The 18096-nt window shown below is 32.9% G+C and overlaps 2 protein-coding genes across 2 annotated transcripts; one reads left to right on the top strand and one right to left on the bottom strand.

Moving 5' to 3' along the window:
• The first annotated feature begins 260 nt into the window (after window positions 1–260).
• On the top strand, window positions 261–7494 carry LOC123656357 (dual oxidase maturation factor 2). The gene is made up of 9 exons (XM_045592049.1): window positions 261–425; window positions 2715–2772; window positions 2929–3066; window positions 3350–3575; window positions 4001–4212; window positions 4739–4919; window positions 5475–5627; window positions 6360–6470; window positions 6555–7494. The coding sequence occupies exons 1-9, from the start codon at window positions 261–263 to the stop codon at window positions 6601–6603; spliced, it is 1293 nt and encodes a 430-aa protein (XP_045448005.1). The 3' UTR covers window positions 6604–7494.
• Window positions 7495–7551: 57 nt separating this feature from the next.
• LOC123656356 (EF-hand domain-containing family member C2-like) lies at window positions 7552–16802 on the bottom strand. Its single transcript, XM_045592048.1, has 16 exons — window positions 16746–16802; window positions 16407–16562; window positions 16169–16319; window positions 15662–15774; window positions 14779–14868; window positions 14577–14653; window positions 14334–14499; window positions 14059–14221; window positions 13464–13647; window positions 12912–13062; window positions 11955–12143; window positions 11536–11681; window positions 11322–11438; window positions 8862–9041; window positions 8348–8489; window positions 7552–7762 (listed from the first exon to the last, which is right to left on the bottom strand). The coding sequence occupies exons 1-16, from the start codon at window positions 16800–16802 to the stop codon at window positions 7652–7654; spliced, it is 2193 nt and encodes a 730-aa protein (XP_045448004.1). The 3' UTR covers window positions 7552–7651.
• Window positions 16803–18096: the final 1294 nt, after the last annotated feature.

The raw sequence follows: 18096 nt of genomic DNA, 5'->3' as shown, positions 1-18096 counted from the left end.
ACACATTAATATTATGTTCTGGTCATTTATAAAATAAGGATATCGCATAATGACAACTACGAGTATAACACACAACTACAGCCCTTTTGCGAACGCTAAATTCACGGAATCTTTCACTGACACTAACTTAAAGCAGAGTGGCGAAATGAGCCAGGATGAACATCTATAGGATGTTCCCACCTCTAAGAATAACTTAATACCAGTCCAATATACTCGAGTGAGTCATATATAATATATGTCTATTCCAGCCTGGGTGAGTGATGAAGGGGTGGTTTGATGCTTTCCGCGAGGAAAGCGGGCCGACCCTGTACGCTTATCACAACCGCACAGCCGTCGCAGCCGACGTGCCTGCACTTGCGCTGCTTGTCGCCGCACTCACACTCTACCTTGCGTTCCTTGTGATCTTCCCCGGCATCAGGAAAGAGGTGAGAGAAGGTTTTATCTTTTCTTAATATGTATGTGAATACAGAATAGCATGAATATTGTAACGTAATAGTAAACAGATCTTACCCTACCATAATGTTGTATTATGACAACGTTTTACCATTCTTACCGTGCCAGGATGTACGAATTCAAATTCAAACTCACTTTATTGCGAAAAGACATACACAGTGATGTTACATTTTAAACAATCACAAGCTATCTTCTACCGAGTGACATGCATTCTAGATTTGTTTTAATTTTACGGTGCCCAGACGGGCTGCAGCGTCTTCGGTGCGACAAAGCCAGCCCTGCGATCACCAACCCGCCTGCCCAGCGTGGTGACTATGGGCAAAACACGTGAGTTCACGCCATTTTTTGGCGCGAACTTGTGGAGGCCTATGTCCAGCAGTGGACTGCGATTGGCTGAAGTGATGAAATCATGAAAATGAATTATGTTAGTTTTGTTTAAATGTATTATAATTTTGTTACAATTTATCCATTTAATAATAATAGCCAAAACTTTATTGGTGTAATTTAAAAAAAATATATGTAATTATTGACAAAGACAACAGTGCTATTATATAATTGGCAAATTAGATCATATCATGAAGGATTATTTTTGATAGGTCATTAATATAAACTATGAAAAATATAGAACACAAAATGCTATCTTAAGGTACTCCATATTATTTAACTCACATAAGTTTCGATAAATAATTAATTTGTTTAAAAGTTTTATCCTCAGGACAGGTACTAGATTTTGGTGTTATTTAAATTCTATTGTTAATAGTTTTTCGTCTTGCTTATGAGTATACTGTGATCTACAAAGTCAAATGCTTTAGTTAAGTCCATTGATAATGCGCAAACAGAGATTTTGTTATTAAATTTTATACATAATACAAGTGTAAAATTTATTAGTGACCATATTTACATTCTTATGTTATGTTTTTCGAAAACCCATTTTTTCTTCTGCGAATATTTTTTTTATTTTTTTCAATATCATAATCTATAATCTCTCATACAAAGTTTTCTCAAATATTTTTATTAAAGTAGTGATGAAAGCTATAGGTCTGTAATTATTTATGTCTTCCTTATCATACTTTTTAAATAGTGGTTTTATAATAACTGTCTTTAGTTTATTAGGAAAAACGCCATGAGGCATAGATAAATTTACAATATGGCTTAAAATTGCGATATTACCTGTGCTACATATTATAAATATTTAGTGGATATATCGTACTCGTATATTAGTATTTTGGAGCTATTTAATAATTTTGTTTATGTCAAAAGGTGTAGTAAGCCACAAGAATATAGAATTGAAATTGCTTAAATCAACTCTAAAGGGCACTGTTTTGGTGGACTGAGATACTTAATAATTATTAACTAGGTCAATAAAAAAATATTAAAAATATTTACTAAACCGTTTATTTTATAACGTTTATTTTTGTTTAAATTTAATTGTACTATTTATTTAAATATTAAAAAAACAATTGAACGTTTATGATTTTTTATCTTTTTGAATAGTTATATGTCAAAAAACGGTGACTATTGAGAAAAAACAATTTTGATAGATAATTAATTATCTGATCTACAATTTTGTGGAAAAAAAACAACCCAAATTTGACCCAAATTTTTTTTCTGGGTGCTGGATCGATTAGGACTTTTCACATTTCATTTATAATAGTGTTTTGAACAATCCTACCAATTTTTAGCCAAGTGTGAATTTTTGTAACCTCACCCCTATTTTTTTATCTAATTTCACCGGACTATATACCATGTATTTGACACACACACGCATATAGACTATTTTGTTTATTATAGAAGTAAAGTAAAGTAGTAAAGAAGTTATAGTCTTTGATAACAAAACTTTAATAATGTTCAAACTTATAATTTAAATCAATTATGGTCGAATTTCGACCACTGGGCGACGACTAGTTTATCATTACATAGTATAAAACAAAGAATCCTTCCCGCTGTCTGTTTGCTTAGATCTTTAAAACTACACAACGGATTTTGATGCAGTTTTCTTTAGTAAGTAGAGTGATTTCAGAGGAATGTTATATGTATAATACATACATAACATAGTAAAGGAACACTGATAGTTTTTGCAACCTTGCGAAACCGAGGCGGGTCGCTAGTATAATATAATAAAGACATAGCACGTGAACACTAAAGCACAGATTTTGCAAATGCTTAGTTGCTTACTTAGCAGCCTGATAATATAATTATAACAATAAAAAGGTTTTTTGTTTTTAGTCCTCTAACCGTGACTATGTTATTTTTTTTTTCAGAGATTTTCTACATTCACGATCGTCACCCTTAGTTTATTCGTAGGAACTGTGATTTTAGGTAAGCACCTTTTAATTTATTAAAATGATATCAATAGACAAGTTTTACTCATATAACACATCATACCTTAAATTTTAAAAGATATACACTATTTATTATTTTCGTATTAAACAAATTTTTATACGATAAAAAATAAAGATACGTTCGCAATTACAGTGTGTAAGCATGGATCATCGTGGCACATAGCGGGTTCAAGGGTATCTCGAGCCGCGTACCGAGCCTTCTCCGCCGAACGACTCGACTGTTGGCTCGCCGTCCACGTCGGCTTGGGCCACGTCAACGTTACTCTTGCTGGTAAACCTTATAAATATTTATTTATTTATTTATTTATTTATTTATTTATTTATTTATTTATTTATGCATAAAAAAGTTAAAGCTAAAATTACAGTAACCCAATGCGTTAGTTAAGTTGATTACTAATTCTACCTCTATCTACATATTATACATATTACATAAGTTAAACAAGGAAAAACTAACTTATAACTTTTAGCCAAGTCCTATTGGGAAGAGAGTAACCTCTGTTAGAATTAGGACGATATTATTAGCACATGAGCCAAACCGCCATTTTACGTTTCAGCCTTATCTTGGGGTAACTTATCTACAGGAGACCCAGGGGTGGACTACAATGAGCAATTTCGTTGGGAAGACGCTGGCGCAATTCAGGAATGGTACCGTGCCGGACTTTTACGAGGTCTACCATATCCCGTATTGTCTGTCGCAGAACATTTTGCAGCGGAACATGAAGGTTTTGAATGGGGCGCCAAGTATCGAGCAGCTGGATACACAACTGCAACGTTATTATGGTATGAAAGAATGACAATTAGTTGTGGCGTTGCTAAGCTGCAACTTCAATAAAAGATTTTATCTTGCATAATTGATCACAATTTATGCGAATATTTTTTTGTTTAAAAAAATATTTTCTTTAACACACACGTATCTTTCAAGAAAAATAATATGGTATGATCATTCACAAAATCACAATATATACCCAAACATTTTTTTTAAGAAAATAAAATAAGACGTGACTTCTGAAATTTGACCAACACATCGGGGGAAAAGAAGTGTTTTTGTTCCATCTTATCATTTGACTTTTACGTTATTGGAGTCAATAATAATATTGTTAAATAAGATAATTATGTATTCAATCTTAGCAACGCCATACATTTGACACCTATCAGTCAATTTACTCAGATAATAAGAACCTAATCAGTTAAATCGAATGTTTCAGGACGTCGCTGGCACTATGGCTACTGATGAACCTCCTACTGGTCGTGGTTCCGCGATATGGAGCGTATGCTATGGCGTCACTCGGTGTCACATTGTGTGCAGCGGCCGGAGGGTACTGGGCTTCACTGCCCAATGTTCCCTTAGTAGTCAGAATTGATGGATCCATGCTGTTCTTTTCCTTAGGCTGGTGTTTCTGGCTAGTTTTAATTGCAGGTATAATGAGCAAAATTATAATAAGTAAAATTATAACTAAACTAAATTTTGCACCTTTTAGTAAGCACATTGATTTTGATTGTTTAAAATCAATTAAAAAATTAGTAAATAAATGAAGGAGTCGAAAACTAATAGTCATTTTGTACGTAAAATAATAAACTATTCTTGATGATGCGTTGGCGCAGCGGTCATAGCAATGTATGTTTATGTTTGTGTATTGTGTGTTTTCGGATCCCCGATACAGTAAAAAATCCTCGGAAGCGTTTATTTATTTTATGCTAAATCTCAGAACTTTATAAAATATTTACTCTAAAAGACTAAAAGTACTAAATGATCATCTGTGTTTATTTAAAACACACATCGCTGCTAATGTGTAACATATTAAAGTAAAACACATGATCGGACGAAGCTGTAGCATAATATATATCTTGCTAAATATAATGAGCAGTGAATATAACTTTATAGAAAACCAAAATATTTAATCGTGTTATAAAGCTCCTATTTTACATTGCTGAATATTTTTTAGGTTGTATTTGCGTGGTAGTTGGTCTACTAATTGCCGCATTGGACCTTATGTGGCCACACCGTTTCTCTACAGTTCTAGAAGTGGACTACGACACGCCGTACGACAGACACGTCCTCATAGTGGACAGTCGACAGAGAGCGCGCCCGCAGACTCAAAGTTCGCTACCTTCTAGAATACTTAGGTAATAGAAAACTCTGCTTATAAACTAATTAAAGCTTTCATTATATATCTTTAAATGTTATTAGTTATATGTAGTGCGCTAGTAAAAAAAATCGAAAGTGTTCTGAAAGTAATTATCTTACCTTAGAGAAGATAAAGGTGCCTCTCCTAACAAAAAACTCATATAAAACTACCAGAACCACGCTCTAATTTTTTTGGTTACAATAATACGATAGAAGTTTTAATAGATGCAATAGATACAAAAAAAATGTAAAAGTAATTAAGTAACGAAAATCGTAAATTTTACTTAAACTAGAACTAAGTTATAAACAAAAAGGATGACGCGAAAACTTACTTTTGCAATCATTTAGATAGAAGATATTTAAAAAATCTCTTCTTATTTCAGAACAGTGTTCCTATAACATAAAAAGTTTAATAATTATTATTATACGAGTACTACTATTCTTATTATATTACTTTACTTATTCTGTTATGTAGAATCAAATATTTACTTACAAACTAATTTAATATCGATGAATAAAAATGCCGCATACTATAAATGAATTTTTTACTACAGGAGACTATCATCAAAGACTCGCGATCCCGAGCGTCAAGTGTCGATGTCCATAGTGAATGAGAGTGGTGGTCGAGACAATCCCGCCTTTCAGCATGAACAGCGAAAGCCCAATTCCCCGTGGAGGTACCCTCTGTTCAGACGACAGATAGATCGGTGAGCTATTATAAAACATCATTATTTCTATCTTGTTTTTAAGAGCTTTATTTTAGGCGTAAGGTAAAGAGAATAATCTCTTTGCCTGTTAAGTTTACATAGAAAAGCGCATAATATGTGGCACTACATTCGCAAAAAAGGAAATTTAAATTAATTAAAAACTTTTCACATCAAAACATTTATACTATACCGCTATATAGGTACCTACATATATATACAAAGAGAAGCGGAGTGAAACGAAATATACGAAAATTTTGCAAGCGAACGAAGAGAAATATGCTAACAGCCGAGTATATTTATTTATATATAAGTAAATAAACATTTACGTAAACTTTTATATTTTACACATATACATTTTTTTAATGTGTAGTTTTTTCTGTTTCAATACACATACTAAATTCTTATTTTTCAATTTCCATCCAAAGGGTAGCTGGAAGAATTTGCTTTATGCGATAAGGCTGCCTCTTGTACTTTTTCTTGTTATGTAATTTATTTTAATATTTTTTTCTGGTGTACAATAAAAAATACATTATTAATTTCAAATTCAAATCGTATTTTTTCGATCACCAGTGCTATTTTGAACAGAATATGAACTTTTATTTGCTGCATAATTAAAAGTTTAAAGCGTCACTTCTTATTTCTACTCTCAACGGTCTAAATATAAGTTAAGAAACTTTTTTGTTTCTGCAAAATTAACTCTCAATTAATTTCCCAAAATATAAAATATTTCAGTGTTGATTCGGCGTCCAGTATGGGTTCAAGTATAAATGGTAACAGTTCCGGAATCAAAATGTCACCAATAGGTAGTCCACCTTCTAATTCACTTTCAATGTCGCCACAGAGGTAATATTTAAAAACATAATATAATAATATATAACTTAAAAAGTTGGTAAACTATTTCATATTCTAAAACCTTTATATTCACAGATATCGACCACAACTACCTGCTACAGAACGTGTTAAAGATATGTGGTGATAGCGACTAAGATAAAGAAATATTTGTGATTTCAAGTGATACAAAATCAAAACAGAGATAACTGTGTTTAAAAAATAGTCGGAAAATATATAGTGGTGGAATGATAGTATTATTTTAATTAAGAAATTATAATAAGTGAAGCCTATCTCTATTTTATTAGTATATAAGGGACGTGTAAATATGTACCTAATTTAGTTGTAAGCAAATTAAATTATAAACGAACAGTTCCGTCCAGTGTCATGGTTATAATAATGTATCTAAAGTTCTGTACCTCGTTTTACTATTTTTGTATAGTTTCATAGATTTAAGTCTACGATTATATCGACAGAAGTGAATGCTTCGTGCCATTTGTAAATATAACGATGACGTTAAAATCACAACTACGAGTAGAACAAACAGATAATTAATATCAGTTGTAGTTTTTTAAAAAATAACGTAAGATGAAATCAAAACCATTTAAGTAGGGCTTCACGAGAGGCTAATAAATTGAGAAAAAATAATAAGTAATTGACACAGCTTATTTCTTTTTAAATAGATTTGACATAAACATTTGTTTGCATTTTTACAAAAAAAAACGTATGTTAAATAAATGTTGACTAAAAATAAAATGATTTTATTTGCAGGAGTAGGAGTCATTTAGTGAAATAGTTAATAATAAGTTATTTATTTTGTAATACTTGATAAAATATCGAATGAATCAGCCATTTTATTATCACAATCTTATGCTACTCATTAAAATACTTATAAATATATACCTATACGTTTTCAATGTTGTGAAAATGTGTTTGCAATAGTGATAATGTATTTCAACTTTTCTTTGTAATTTGCTTTAAAAAGTGTGAATACATCGAAATATTTATTGTGATCAAAATACATCAATTTAAAATGTGACTTATCGTATTTATTTGCTTTTTATTGTTTCACTTACCTTCCAAATTAAATAAATGAACTGTTTTAATATTTATTAAAAACACACAAACAAATAGCATAGAAATAAATTTGTTGATTAGGTGGAAAGCGGTACGAAAACAATTTGTAGATAGACCCTTTAACTTGTTTGTTCTTTTACAAGATGTTCAAGATTGAGTTGACACAAAAATGCTTCCCAATTCACGTAGCCTTCTTTTATCAATGTATCCGCTTCAGACCAAAGTTTACACTGCAAAAGAGTTAAAAAAATATACTACAATTAGAATGAAAACATTTTAAAAATTTTAATTAATACTGGGAAATGCATTTACGTACAGTTCCGCCGCCCGAAGGCAACGGGAATGCGGAGATTCAAGCGCGGCAGAACGCGCACGGACTACCCACTAAAATCCAGTGATGACGACGATGACGTCATATTGGGGCGCCACGACATCGCTAACACATGCAGCCGTGACGCCCCGACGTTAGTCTCTCCTGTCCGGGCCGCCTTCGCCTAAAGTGCACTTCACGGACTCCGTGAGCACTAAATTACATGGCGTCGAGTGAGAGGAATGGTGCCCTGCCCTTACCCTATTGCGATGGGTAAAGGAGTGCATATCGACTTCTCCTACTCCCTGGTCGTCTCCTGTGGAGCGGGTCCGCATGGGTGTCAGCTTCGCGCTGCCGCTTGCTGGCTTACTTCAATAGAGAAATCTTATTCTATTAGTGGCAACTGAATATGAGGCGTTTATTTACTATGGTATATACACTTTATAATAATACGTAGTACGTACAAACGCTATATACATATAAACGAATATACATTGAAACTTACCTCTGTATCTTTAACTGGAGGCGCATGACGAACAACCTTTTGATAATCCGCCTCAGTGAGATTGAACACCGGTCGTGTTTGGAAGTCTAGAAACGACATCAGGTCTTCACAAATAATGTTGCAATTTTCATCTTTTTCAAGGCTAAAACATAAATATTAATTATTTATTAATATGTTATAAAATCAAATAGATAATTTTTTAACAACTTTTGAATTTCAACGAAATTGTCTTCTTAATCATTTCAACTTTTGTCTACATTCATTCAACCCATAACCAATAGTTATTTTTAAATGATTCAAGTCCATCCACTTCACTTTTGTGACTGCAATTTATGTACTCAAAATAATATTTAGTTGTATATTCTTAAAATTTTTCTTGGAAGTCTCATAACTTACACGACTAAGACGTGGTCTATCGGCAGACCTAAATATAACATTTAGGAAACTAAGTAACCAATTATTGACAATAGATACATAGAGCACTGTGGGTAAATCCTATCTCATGAGTACTCACACGTCCAGCATGCAGTCCATGAGGTCGCAGGAGATTGGCAGGCGGTGCGCGCGAAGCAACTGCCGCAGACGCGCGGGTGATAACGCCCCGCACCCGCCCTCGTCCGCGTGCCGCAGACCCTCAACCAGTCGCGCGCGCTCGTCCCACAGACCGCGCGTCAGCTCCGTGAACACCAGAGACCTACGAGATATTAACGCATATGAACACTTTTGATTCTACGGTACTTACTGCGATTAGAGGCCAACCATAAATTACGTCACACGTTAAGAGGGGGTACAGAGTCGACGAAGCGTGACATTAGGTTACAAGAGGATGAGGAGGGGTTAACACATCACATTTCAAAATTTTTCATATAATGTAACATATAATGTAACTGATGGCAAATATTAAAACATGATATTTTTTTATTATTATTTTATTGATTTTAGGGACATTTGTCCTACAAGGACACGCCCCATTGTAACTTTTACAAAATAATCGCAACACGCACAAAAAAAAACCTAAACAAAAATACCTCTATTACTACAATCTAGTTACATAAATCAGCAAGGGATAATTTATAAAAATTAAAAATCATTCTAGCAGATCCTGATAAGGGATCCGATAGAATACTTTGCACTACCCCAACATCGAACGAACAAAGTTTTAAAATTTCTAAACAATACTTGTCTCTGAGTCTGCAATTTGCCACATCCTATCAACAAGTGATATAAATCTTCTTTAGTTCCACATGTATCACAATTAGGACAGTCAATTTTTTTCATAAGGAATCCAAAACTCTGACGAAATATGTCGCGACCTAAGACGATGGGCTATTATAATATACAATCTATTTATTTTGTAATGGTTAAACCAGGGCACGGGAGGAGGCTGACTTTGAATCGTGCGATACCAAATTCCTTTAATTTTGGATATTTCATCGAAATGTTCTTTCCAAATACCACAAATATCTTTTTTGTATTTAACTAGAACTTCTGAATAATCTGGTTCTATATAAATTTCCTTTCTTGACTTTATTCCTTCTTTAGCTAATCGGTCAACCTCCTCATTTCCACTGATGCCGATATGGGACGGCACCCATTGTAAAATTAAATTGACATTAATATATTGAAATTGGTACAATTTGCTTATTATATTATAGGCTGTAGGTAAACCTCTTTTCCCTAAACTACACCCTTTAAGATGTTTCAATGCACTTTTACTGTCTGTCAATATAACAACATTTTGTAAGCCCAAGTTCTGAACATAAGTTAGAGCTTCTGAAATAGCAATCAGTTCTATTGACATCGTAGACAAATTATCCGTTTTTATTTTTATTTTTTCTTTAAAATTTGTTATTGGAACATAAAATGCAACTCCGGACCCGTTCCCACATTTCGATCCACCAGTGAAAATTCTAATAAAATCTTTATATAATTCATAATAAATCATTTCTCTTCTAGAACATTACATTTAATCGTGTTTACTTCATAAGAATATTTCGACTTAATAACACTAAGATTACATCTAAGACAAGTTTGCGTATTTATTCTAGAAATAATATTTGGGCAAAACATGATATTTGAGCAAAAATATTAACTATTAACTTAAAAATTAAAGTTTAAATTGTTTTGTTGGCGAACTAACACTCGCTGTGCTAGTGTTAGGAACCGACCATTTATTTTGATAATGTATACGAATAAATAAAATTGGAAAGTCTGTTTTTAATATTTAAAAAATCTGTACACATAAATAAAATGAAATTACCACTTTTTACTAAATGCATAATTATGTATATATTTCATGTGAAATTTTCATGTAGGTACTATATTTACCAAAATAACATTTTTTTACAGTTTATGTCTGTCTGTCTGTCTGTTTGTTGTGGCTAATTTCTGAAACGTCTAGATCACTTTAGTGGCAAAAGTGGCAAGCTGTGACAAGGACGGGGGAGTGGTATAAAAATCATAAAATTCGTGTGACTTAGACTTAATAGATGGCCCTTTATTATTTTTAAACTCCCGAAAGTTCGACATCGTTACAAGCGCTAAAGTCACGGGTGACTCAAAAGTACTTAGGTATAATGACAAAAAAAAAATAAAAATAAAAAACTTATAGCGTATCAGCACGGATATTGAGTGCTCGGTGACAGAGTGGGGACCGCATCGTGCAAGGGTCGCTAGCAGATTAGTTTTGTTCAGTAAAAAAATTATAAAAATAAAATGTAAAAGTATTTAATACATACTGATTAAATATCTTTATCATTATTCAATAAAACAAAAAGTTGGAGAAAAATTGAACGACCGCGCTCAATATCTGTGCCTATAATTATACATTACTATCTTCGAAATCTTCAACCTAATACAAAATATCTTATCTAATAAATATCTTGGAGAACTACTTTTGAACTATAGAAAGTTTTAATACATTTCAATAAATTAAATTATTAAAAAATAAATCTTATCATCATAAATAATAAACCTGATCATCTCTCGCCGAGGATTTTTCTCTTTACCAATATCGCCGCGAAAATGTCGAATTAGAGTTAAATACTCGTGTTCCGTCATTTTCTCACACATTATTTCCTTTAAGGCTTGTCTAAAAAGATAAGTATATATATAACATACAACAAATTTTATGAATTTTTTAAATATTAAAAATAAATATATGTAATTAAGATATTTAAAAACATTACTTGAAGCATCTGACAGACATAAGTTCTTTTTTATTCGGCAAAACTGCATCCATATATTTAGCCACGAAATTCTTATAACCATTTTGTTGGGACGCAAGAGTTCGACGAATTTTATCCATTATCAAAGCAATGTTTGCCATCGGATACTAAAACAAAAATAGCATTAGCGTTCTTTTTATTAACACAAACATCGTATTAGGTTGACAATAACTATTTTAAGATATTTTGATACCCTCCTCGGTGCACACGAAAAAAGGAAGTTTGTAAAATTGACTAAGCTTTGAAACTGCCATTTTTATAATTTATACACATAGAACAACGAGAAACACAAATGCTGGATATAGGACAAAGTACTCCTCATCTATTGGTGAGGAGAATTTTCTCTTAGATTACTACAAAGATTATAAATATAAACGTACCTCATTCGGGTGGAGTTCCATGTACCTTAAAGCATACTCATCCGCAGCGATGAGACGAAAACGATGCTTGTTAATTACAAGCTCATTACCAACCCACATGTCTTTATCTGTATACGCAGGAGGTTCCTTTGGCACGAAGAAGTCCACATCTGGCAGATACATTTTATCACGTCGAAAGAATTTTCCACCCTAATACAGATTCTTTTTTCACAGTCAGCTCATTATTACTTTTCATCATTACTTAGAACTATACTAACTCATATCATTCAACCCATAACCATTGATTTTGACATTTGTGGTAAGTGGAACATTATTGTAACCATGAATGCTTCATCATTACAGCCTATACAGTCCACTGCTGGACATAGGCCTCCACAAGTTTACGCCAAAAATAACGTGAACTCATGTGTTTTGCCCATAATCGCCACGCTGGGCAAGCGGGTTGGTGACCGCAGTACTGGCTTTGTCGCACCGAAGACGCTGCTGCCCGTCTTCGGCCTGTGTATTTAAAAGCCAGCAGTTGGATGGTTATCTCGCCACCGGTCGGCTTTTTAAGTTCCAAGGTGGTAGCGGAACTGTGTTATCCCTTAGTCGCCTCTTACGACATCCACGGGAAGAGATGGGGTGGCTATATCCTTTAGTACCGTAGCCACACAGTACAGTACAGTAGTAGTGTAACAACGAATCCTTAGGCAGACATTTCAAATTCTAATAACATTCATCGGCTATCTTTCACCTTGGTAAACATGATTATTATTTTATTTGCTTAGTTTTTCTAAAATATTTCTCAATGTCCTTATTTAACTGGTTACAATACTATTATAATTGTGTTGTTTTCTTAACATTTTATAACATCGATACATTTAAAAAAATATAGTAAAAGAATGTCGGTCAAAATTAACAAAACATTCCATAAAGGTATAGCTTTTACAAACAAAACCGAATTGTAGAAAATACCTTAAAACCAGAGTTACGCTCGCCTAGTTCAAAGATACCGATGGTGTCATCGCATAGAAAGTATTTGATTATGAAATAACGTCTTGCGTCATCGGGGTTATCGTTAATCAATCTAGCTGCAAATCGAAGTATATGGGAATCGAAGCCAACCCTAAAATAAAAAATATATTAGAAATAAATACCTCGAACTTATTGTTAGTGGGACTTTCTCATGAATCGAGGATCTGGAAAAACACGAAATACTCCAGCCATAGCTGTGACCGCTTCGCCAGCGCTTCCCCATTATAATGGGGAATATTATATACAATTATTATTTACATTATAATACAATTATTCCCTCTAGGATAGCAAGGAAACATTGTTAGCATTGTTAAATAAAATATAAATATATTGATAAATAAAAGTTCCTACAAATTTGGCCACCCAAACCGGAATTGAAGCTTTTAAGTCACAAATATTTTGGTAGGATATTATGACACATTTAAAAGACATTCTTTTTTTTCATTATAATAATGTTGCAGAAAGTCAAATAAACAAAATTGAAAAACTTACCTATCTTTGTGCAAAAATTTAATGAAATCTCTATGTGGAGCTTTTGGTTCAACAGTCCGACAGTTCTCGGCAGAATCATCGTAGGAACCGTAACCGTTCCACGGAGGTAATTGACGCTCAGACATGTTGGCCGTTACGCACTCGGAACTTGCGTCTCGTGGTATTGGTAAAGGAGTAAACGTGTCTGGAATAAAAAAAATATGTGATATAATGATTTGCTAAATATAAAATGATTTTCATAAATTATGAAAATAATGTCGATGATATCGTCGATTAACAAAATACCTTTTGGGACGATACCAAATTTTAAATTTCAGTTGACATAAAAAAATAAACACATTTGGTAGTCTTAGTTTAGCTTTCACACTTGAATAAAGATTTTTTTTAAGTTGTAATACTTAATGAAATCTCTTCCCGCCGTAAAATAGCATTGTGGATTAAGTTTAATCTTTTTTCTATATGAAGTAGGCGTTTATCGACCAGTGAAATATTTAAAGGTAGTTTCAGTTCAGGTATATGTGTCATTACTCAATTATATAAACAATTGCAACAATATTTAAAAAAGAATTAAGTAAGTTCAAATAATATGTCCTACCAAACCCATAGGTGACTCGATAAAATTCTTTAGTAAAAGGGTCACAATCAGTAAGAACGACTTTTCGACCGTAAACATTAACGACAGCTCCGATGCTCAAGTCAGCGGGACCGTATGAGGCATATTGCGGCCCACCGGTCATCTCTATATGCGGTGGAATTTTCTGGAAATATGTAAATTTTCATCAAAATCAACGATAACCTCCTCACCTAAATATTTTGCTGTTTTATTCTGTAACGATAATATAAAACTGAACAAATATAAAAAATTCTTACTCTTGGTAATCTCATTCTTTTTAAAAACATGGGACCAGCCTCCATCCCAGAATTCGGCGGTAGAACTTCTTTTATTTCCATTGTATCATCAGCTAAGAAATAATGTAACTCTAAGTGATGTATGATTCCGAATTCAGTGTCTCGATCGTCCCAATACCCGTAAAATCTATTAAATAAAAATTTATATATACAGTCCTAAAAAAACAAACTATCAAAAATAATGTAATAAATACGAATTCTTACCTCAGAACCTGCCTATCAAAATCTAAGAATTGGCGAAATGGACGATGCTTTGGTGGTCGAGTAGTATCAGGAGATCTCTAAAATATAATAGATTTTTTACCGATCTCATGATATACTGATTATAAAATAACAGTAGATGAACAAACATTCCTTGTTATAGTCTAAAGTTTTCTTAATTAAAAGAATCATAATATAAATATACCTCAACGGCATCAGGCCAAGGTTGTGGATCGGGAACATTAATTCCAAGACGATTCAGAAAAACTCTCGTAAAGTTATCACAGTTAACAATCTATAATATAGAACATATGATTAATGATAGTAAAATTACATGAAAATAAACGTCGTCAAATACACCAATGCAGCTGCACGATCTGATTCTTGGTAGAGCAATAGCGATAATATGACACTAGTTAATTAAGAAAAACTCACATATAGTGTATACGCTTCAGTCTGTAATATCCCACTGCTGGGCATAGGCCTCTTTTCCCATGTAGGAGAAGGATCAGACCTTAACCCACCACGCTGCTCCAATACGGGTTAGCGGATATATTCCCTACTATGAGTAACGATCGCTATCAGGTGTAAATGAAAACAACAGCAAGGCATAAAACCGTTAGTTTTTGAAGGAGCACAGATGTATAACAGAATACCCTCAACACTAAAAGGTTGATAAACTCAATGCATTTATGTCCAATAGTGTTAAAATGTCTAATTGCTAATCAGCCAGTCTAAAGAATGTAAATGATTGGTTAATACTATAGTTTGATATTTGTAATAAAATTAGTTTTGATTGTTGTTGTTAAATTTTGTTGTAAATTGTTTTACTTGACTATAATATTGAGTCTAAGTGTATGCAGACTGACGAATGTAAATGTATCTTTCTGAACTTTGTAATATTGTTCTCGAGTAAGTGATTGTATTGTCTTATTAAGAATAAATTTCTTTAACCCTAAGTCTGAAACCAAACAAAAAGGAAAGCAAAATAAAAGTAGTAGTTACGTCAGTTTATAAAGATAGAGCTATATTATTATTTTGTAATGGTTTGTAGTTTAAAAAACTAAATTCGTTAAATAAGTTGTTACCTTGAAAACCTTTCCGTAAAATTGTATTTCACGACCAATGTTCAAATCTAGGACATCATAGTACAAATCTGTGCTGAACGGAAGACGAATTCGTTGGCGGCTAATGAGAGTGCCTGTTTGTGTTTAATGATTAGAACATTTAAAAAACACATCCAGAAAGTTATACCTACTAGATATATACGATTCAGTCTGTAACATTCCACTGTCGGGCATAAGCTTCTTTCTTCATGTAGTAGAAGGTTTAGGTCAGAAATCCAAACCGTAAACAAATGCTTTTACAAATACAAATATCCATCCTAAGCGAGAATCGAACCCGCAAACCATCGATGTTTTAAGTGACTACACGCACGACTACACCAAAGCAGTTGTCCTACTGTATAAATTTATTTAAAAAAAATGAAAAAGCGTAATTATCAATTTTGAAAGTTAAAAAAATTGTGTAGGTAAGTACTTAGGTACATGTTTTCTTAGTATGATATGTAATTTTTATTATAAGTTCCTCCTTACCTTGCGAAAGACCACTATTTCCAGTTTTTGGCTCGATTACCTTTATTGTTCCGTCTTCAAGAAAGAAAAAAATATCAACTTTTCGCAATATGTGAGCAGACAATCGCATTTCATGAAGAGTTTGTTGGAAATAAGCTTGAAAGTGCAATATCTGCATACCAATAACATAATTTATGAAACTCAATCTACATTTTTTGTACCAACAATACCTTATATAGGTAAAATACGATAAACATACATTTTTATCATACATGATCCAACTGGGAAGATCAGGAGCTTGTTTCCGGCAGTACAACGAAGGGACACGGTTGACTCCGTCCTTCTTATCCACTAACATATTCACTTTATCTACAGATGTGAAAACAGGACGTACTCCAAAGTTTTTCTTTCCAATCTGTGATTAAAATACCACATTACAAAAGGGTATATTAACAAAATTATTGTATACCTATCTAAGACAATTATTCATGGGCTTCTCACAAAACATTCTTGTTAAAGTGGTAATAAAGTCCCTTTATTGAAAATTAATGAAGTTGTTAAGTGATCTGCTATTTACTTCAACTTTAAGTTATCTTACCAACGGGTTGGATCCATATCCGGGCAATAGTGGCAAACGAGGGTTTCGTATCGCCATAATGGTATTAAACTATTTCTCGGCTTATAAAATGTGTTAATATATGATAGCAAAATTCAATTCAACATAAATCATCAAAATGTAAACACATTACAAACTCGGTTAAAAATATTAAAAATTACTGACAAATTACAATATATATCGTTTCTATAGCAACGTATACACTTCCCTCTGCGTTCCTATCCTATTTACATCATAAATGCAAAGTTTATGGGGATGGATAAATGTATATTTGTTACTCTTTCACGCAAAAACTTCAAAACTGATTTGAATGAAACTCAGTATGTAGTAACTTAAACTTGAACTTAAATTAAAGGATTACACAAAGGTAGGTAACACAAAGGATTTTTATCTCAACATTACTACGTGATCGGAAATAGCACAGGTAAAACCGCGATTACAATTTCGAATGAAATTCCAAATAAATAAAAATATTTCCCGTTGTAAAGTAATATATTAAAAGATTAAAATACAAATATTAACAATATCAACTCATCATTCAGTCACACATTCTCAATTGAACAAACTAGGTTCACTTTCAACATCGTCGTAGAAAGAAAAATATACTATTATAATAATTGTGTTTGCTCATAAACAAAAAAAAAACCGACTTCAATTACATGGACAAGTAATACAACGTAAGTAGACGAAAAAATTAACAAACGCACTAGTCGTCGCTACGATTTTCAAGGGTTTCCCTCGATTTCTATGGGATTCCATCATCAGATCCTGGTTTCCTTATTATGGCACCACACTTGAGATATCTCCTTTCCAAAAAAAAAAGAATTATCAAAATCGGTTCATAAACGTCGAAGTTATCCCCGAACATACATAACATAATATATATCCGGTCGAATTGAGTAACCTCCCCCATTTTTGAAGTCGGTTAAAAAACTGATACAATTTGATTATTAAGGCTTTGAAAAAGGTGATAATAAATAATTAGTTTTGGAAAGAGCTGCTTTAACTAATTGAAGCAACGTCTACAATTTATTCATAATGTGACCTCAGAGCGTGAAGGTGCGTTGCTCGTGTCATCGTTCCCAACGGACCTCGATCAAAGTTTAAAATTGCATAGGCGACAAGCTACATTCATAAGTGGGACGATCAAAATGAGGGTACAGATCTACAAATAGCTCGAAGCCGCATATGAAGTTTGTTGGTTAAGGACGGAAAATTGTAGTCGGTTGGATTGGTGATTTTAGTTCCTTTTCATAAATTATTTAGTTTTAACTTTAGCATACGCAAACGTTCTTTTTAACTACGAATCTTTTTTGTAGCATAGATTTTTGTT

The sequence above is a fragment of the Melitaea cinxia genome, chromosome 9, assembly GCF_905220565.1.
Source record: "Melitaea cinxia chromosome 9, ilMelCinx1.1, whole genome shotgun sequence".
Lineage (NCBI taxonomy): Eukaryota > Metazoa > Arthropoda > Insecta > Lepidoptera > Nymphalidae > Melitaea > Melitaea cinxia.
Note: the sequence above shows the minus strand (reverse complement) of the source record. Positions and strands in the feature narration are given on the sequence as shown.

What these genes read in the sequence shown, in the direction of transcription:
- LOC123656357 (XM_045592049.1), top strand. Translation starts at nt 261, where the DNA reads ATGAAGGGGTGGTTTGATGCTTTCCGCGAGGAAAGCGGGCCGACCCTG. An exon ending in ACAACTGCAACGTTATTATG is followed by an intron (nt 3,576 to 4,000) that starts GTATGAAAGAAT and finishes CGAATGTTTCAG; the next exon opens with GACGTCGCTGGCACTATGGC. An exon ending in CTGGCTAGTTTTAATTGCAG is followed by an intron (nt 4,213 to 4,738) that starts GTATAATGAGCA and finishes AATATTTTTTAG; the next exon opens with GTTGTATTTGCGTGGTAGTT.
- LOC123656356 (XM_045592048.1), bottom strand. Translation starts at nt 16,802, where the DNA reads ATGGCGATACGAAACCCTCGTTTGCCACTATTGCCCGGATATGGATCC. An exon ending in ATGTCTGTCAGATGCTTCAA is followed by an intron (nt 11,439 to 11,535) that starts GTAATGTTTTTA and finishes TTATCTTTTTAG; the next exon opens with ACAAGCCTTAAAGGAAATAA. An exon ending in CCTCGGCGAGAGATGATCAG is followed by an intron (nt 9,042 to 11,321) that starts GTTTATTATTTA and finishes AATATCTCGTAG; the next exon opens with GTCTCTGGTGTTCACGGAGC.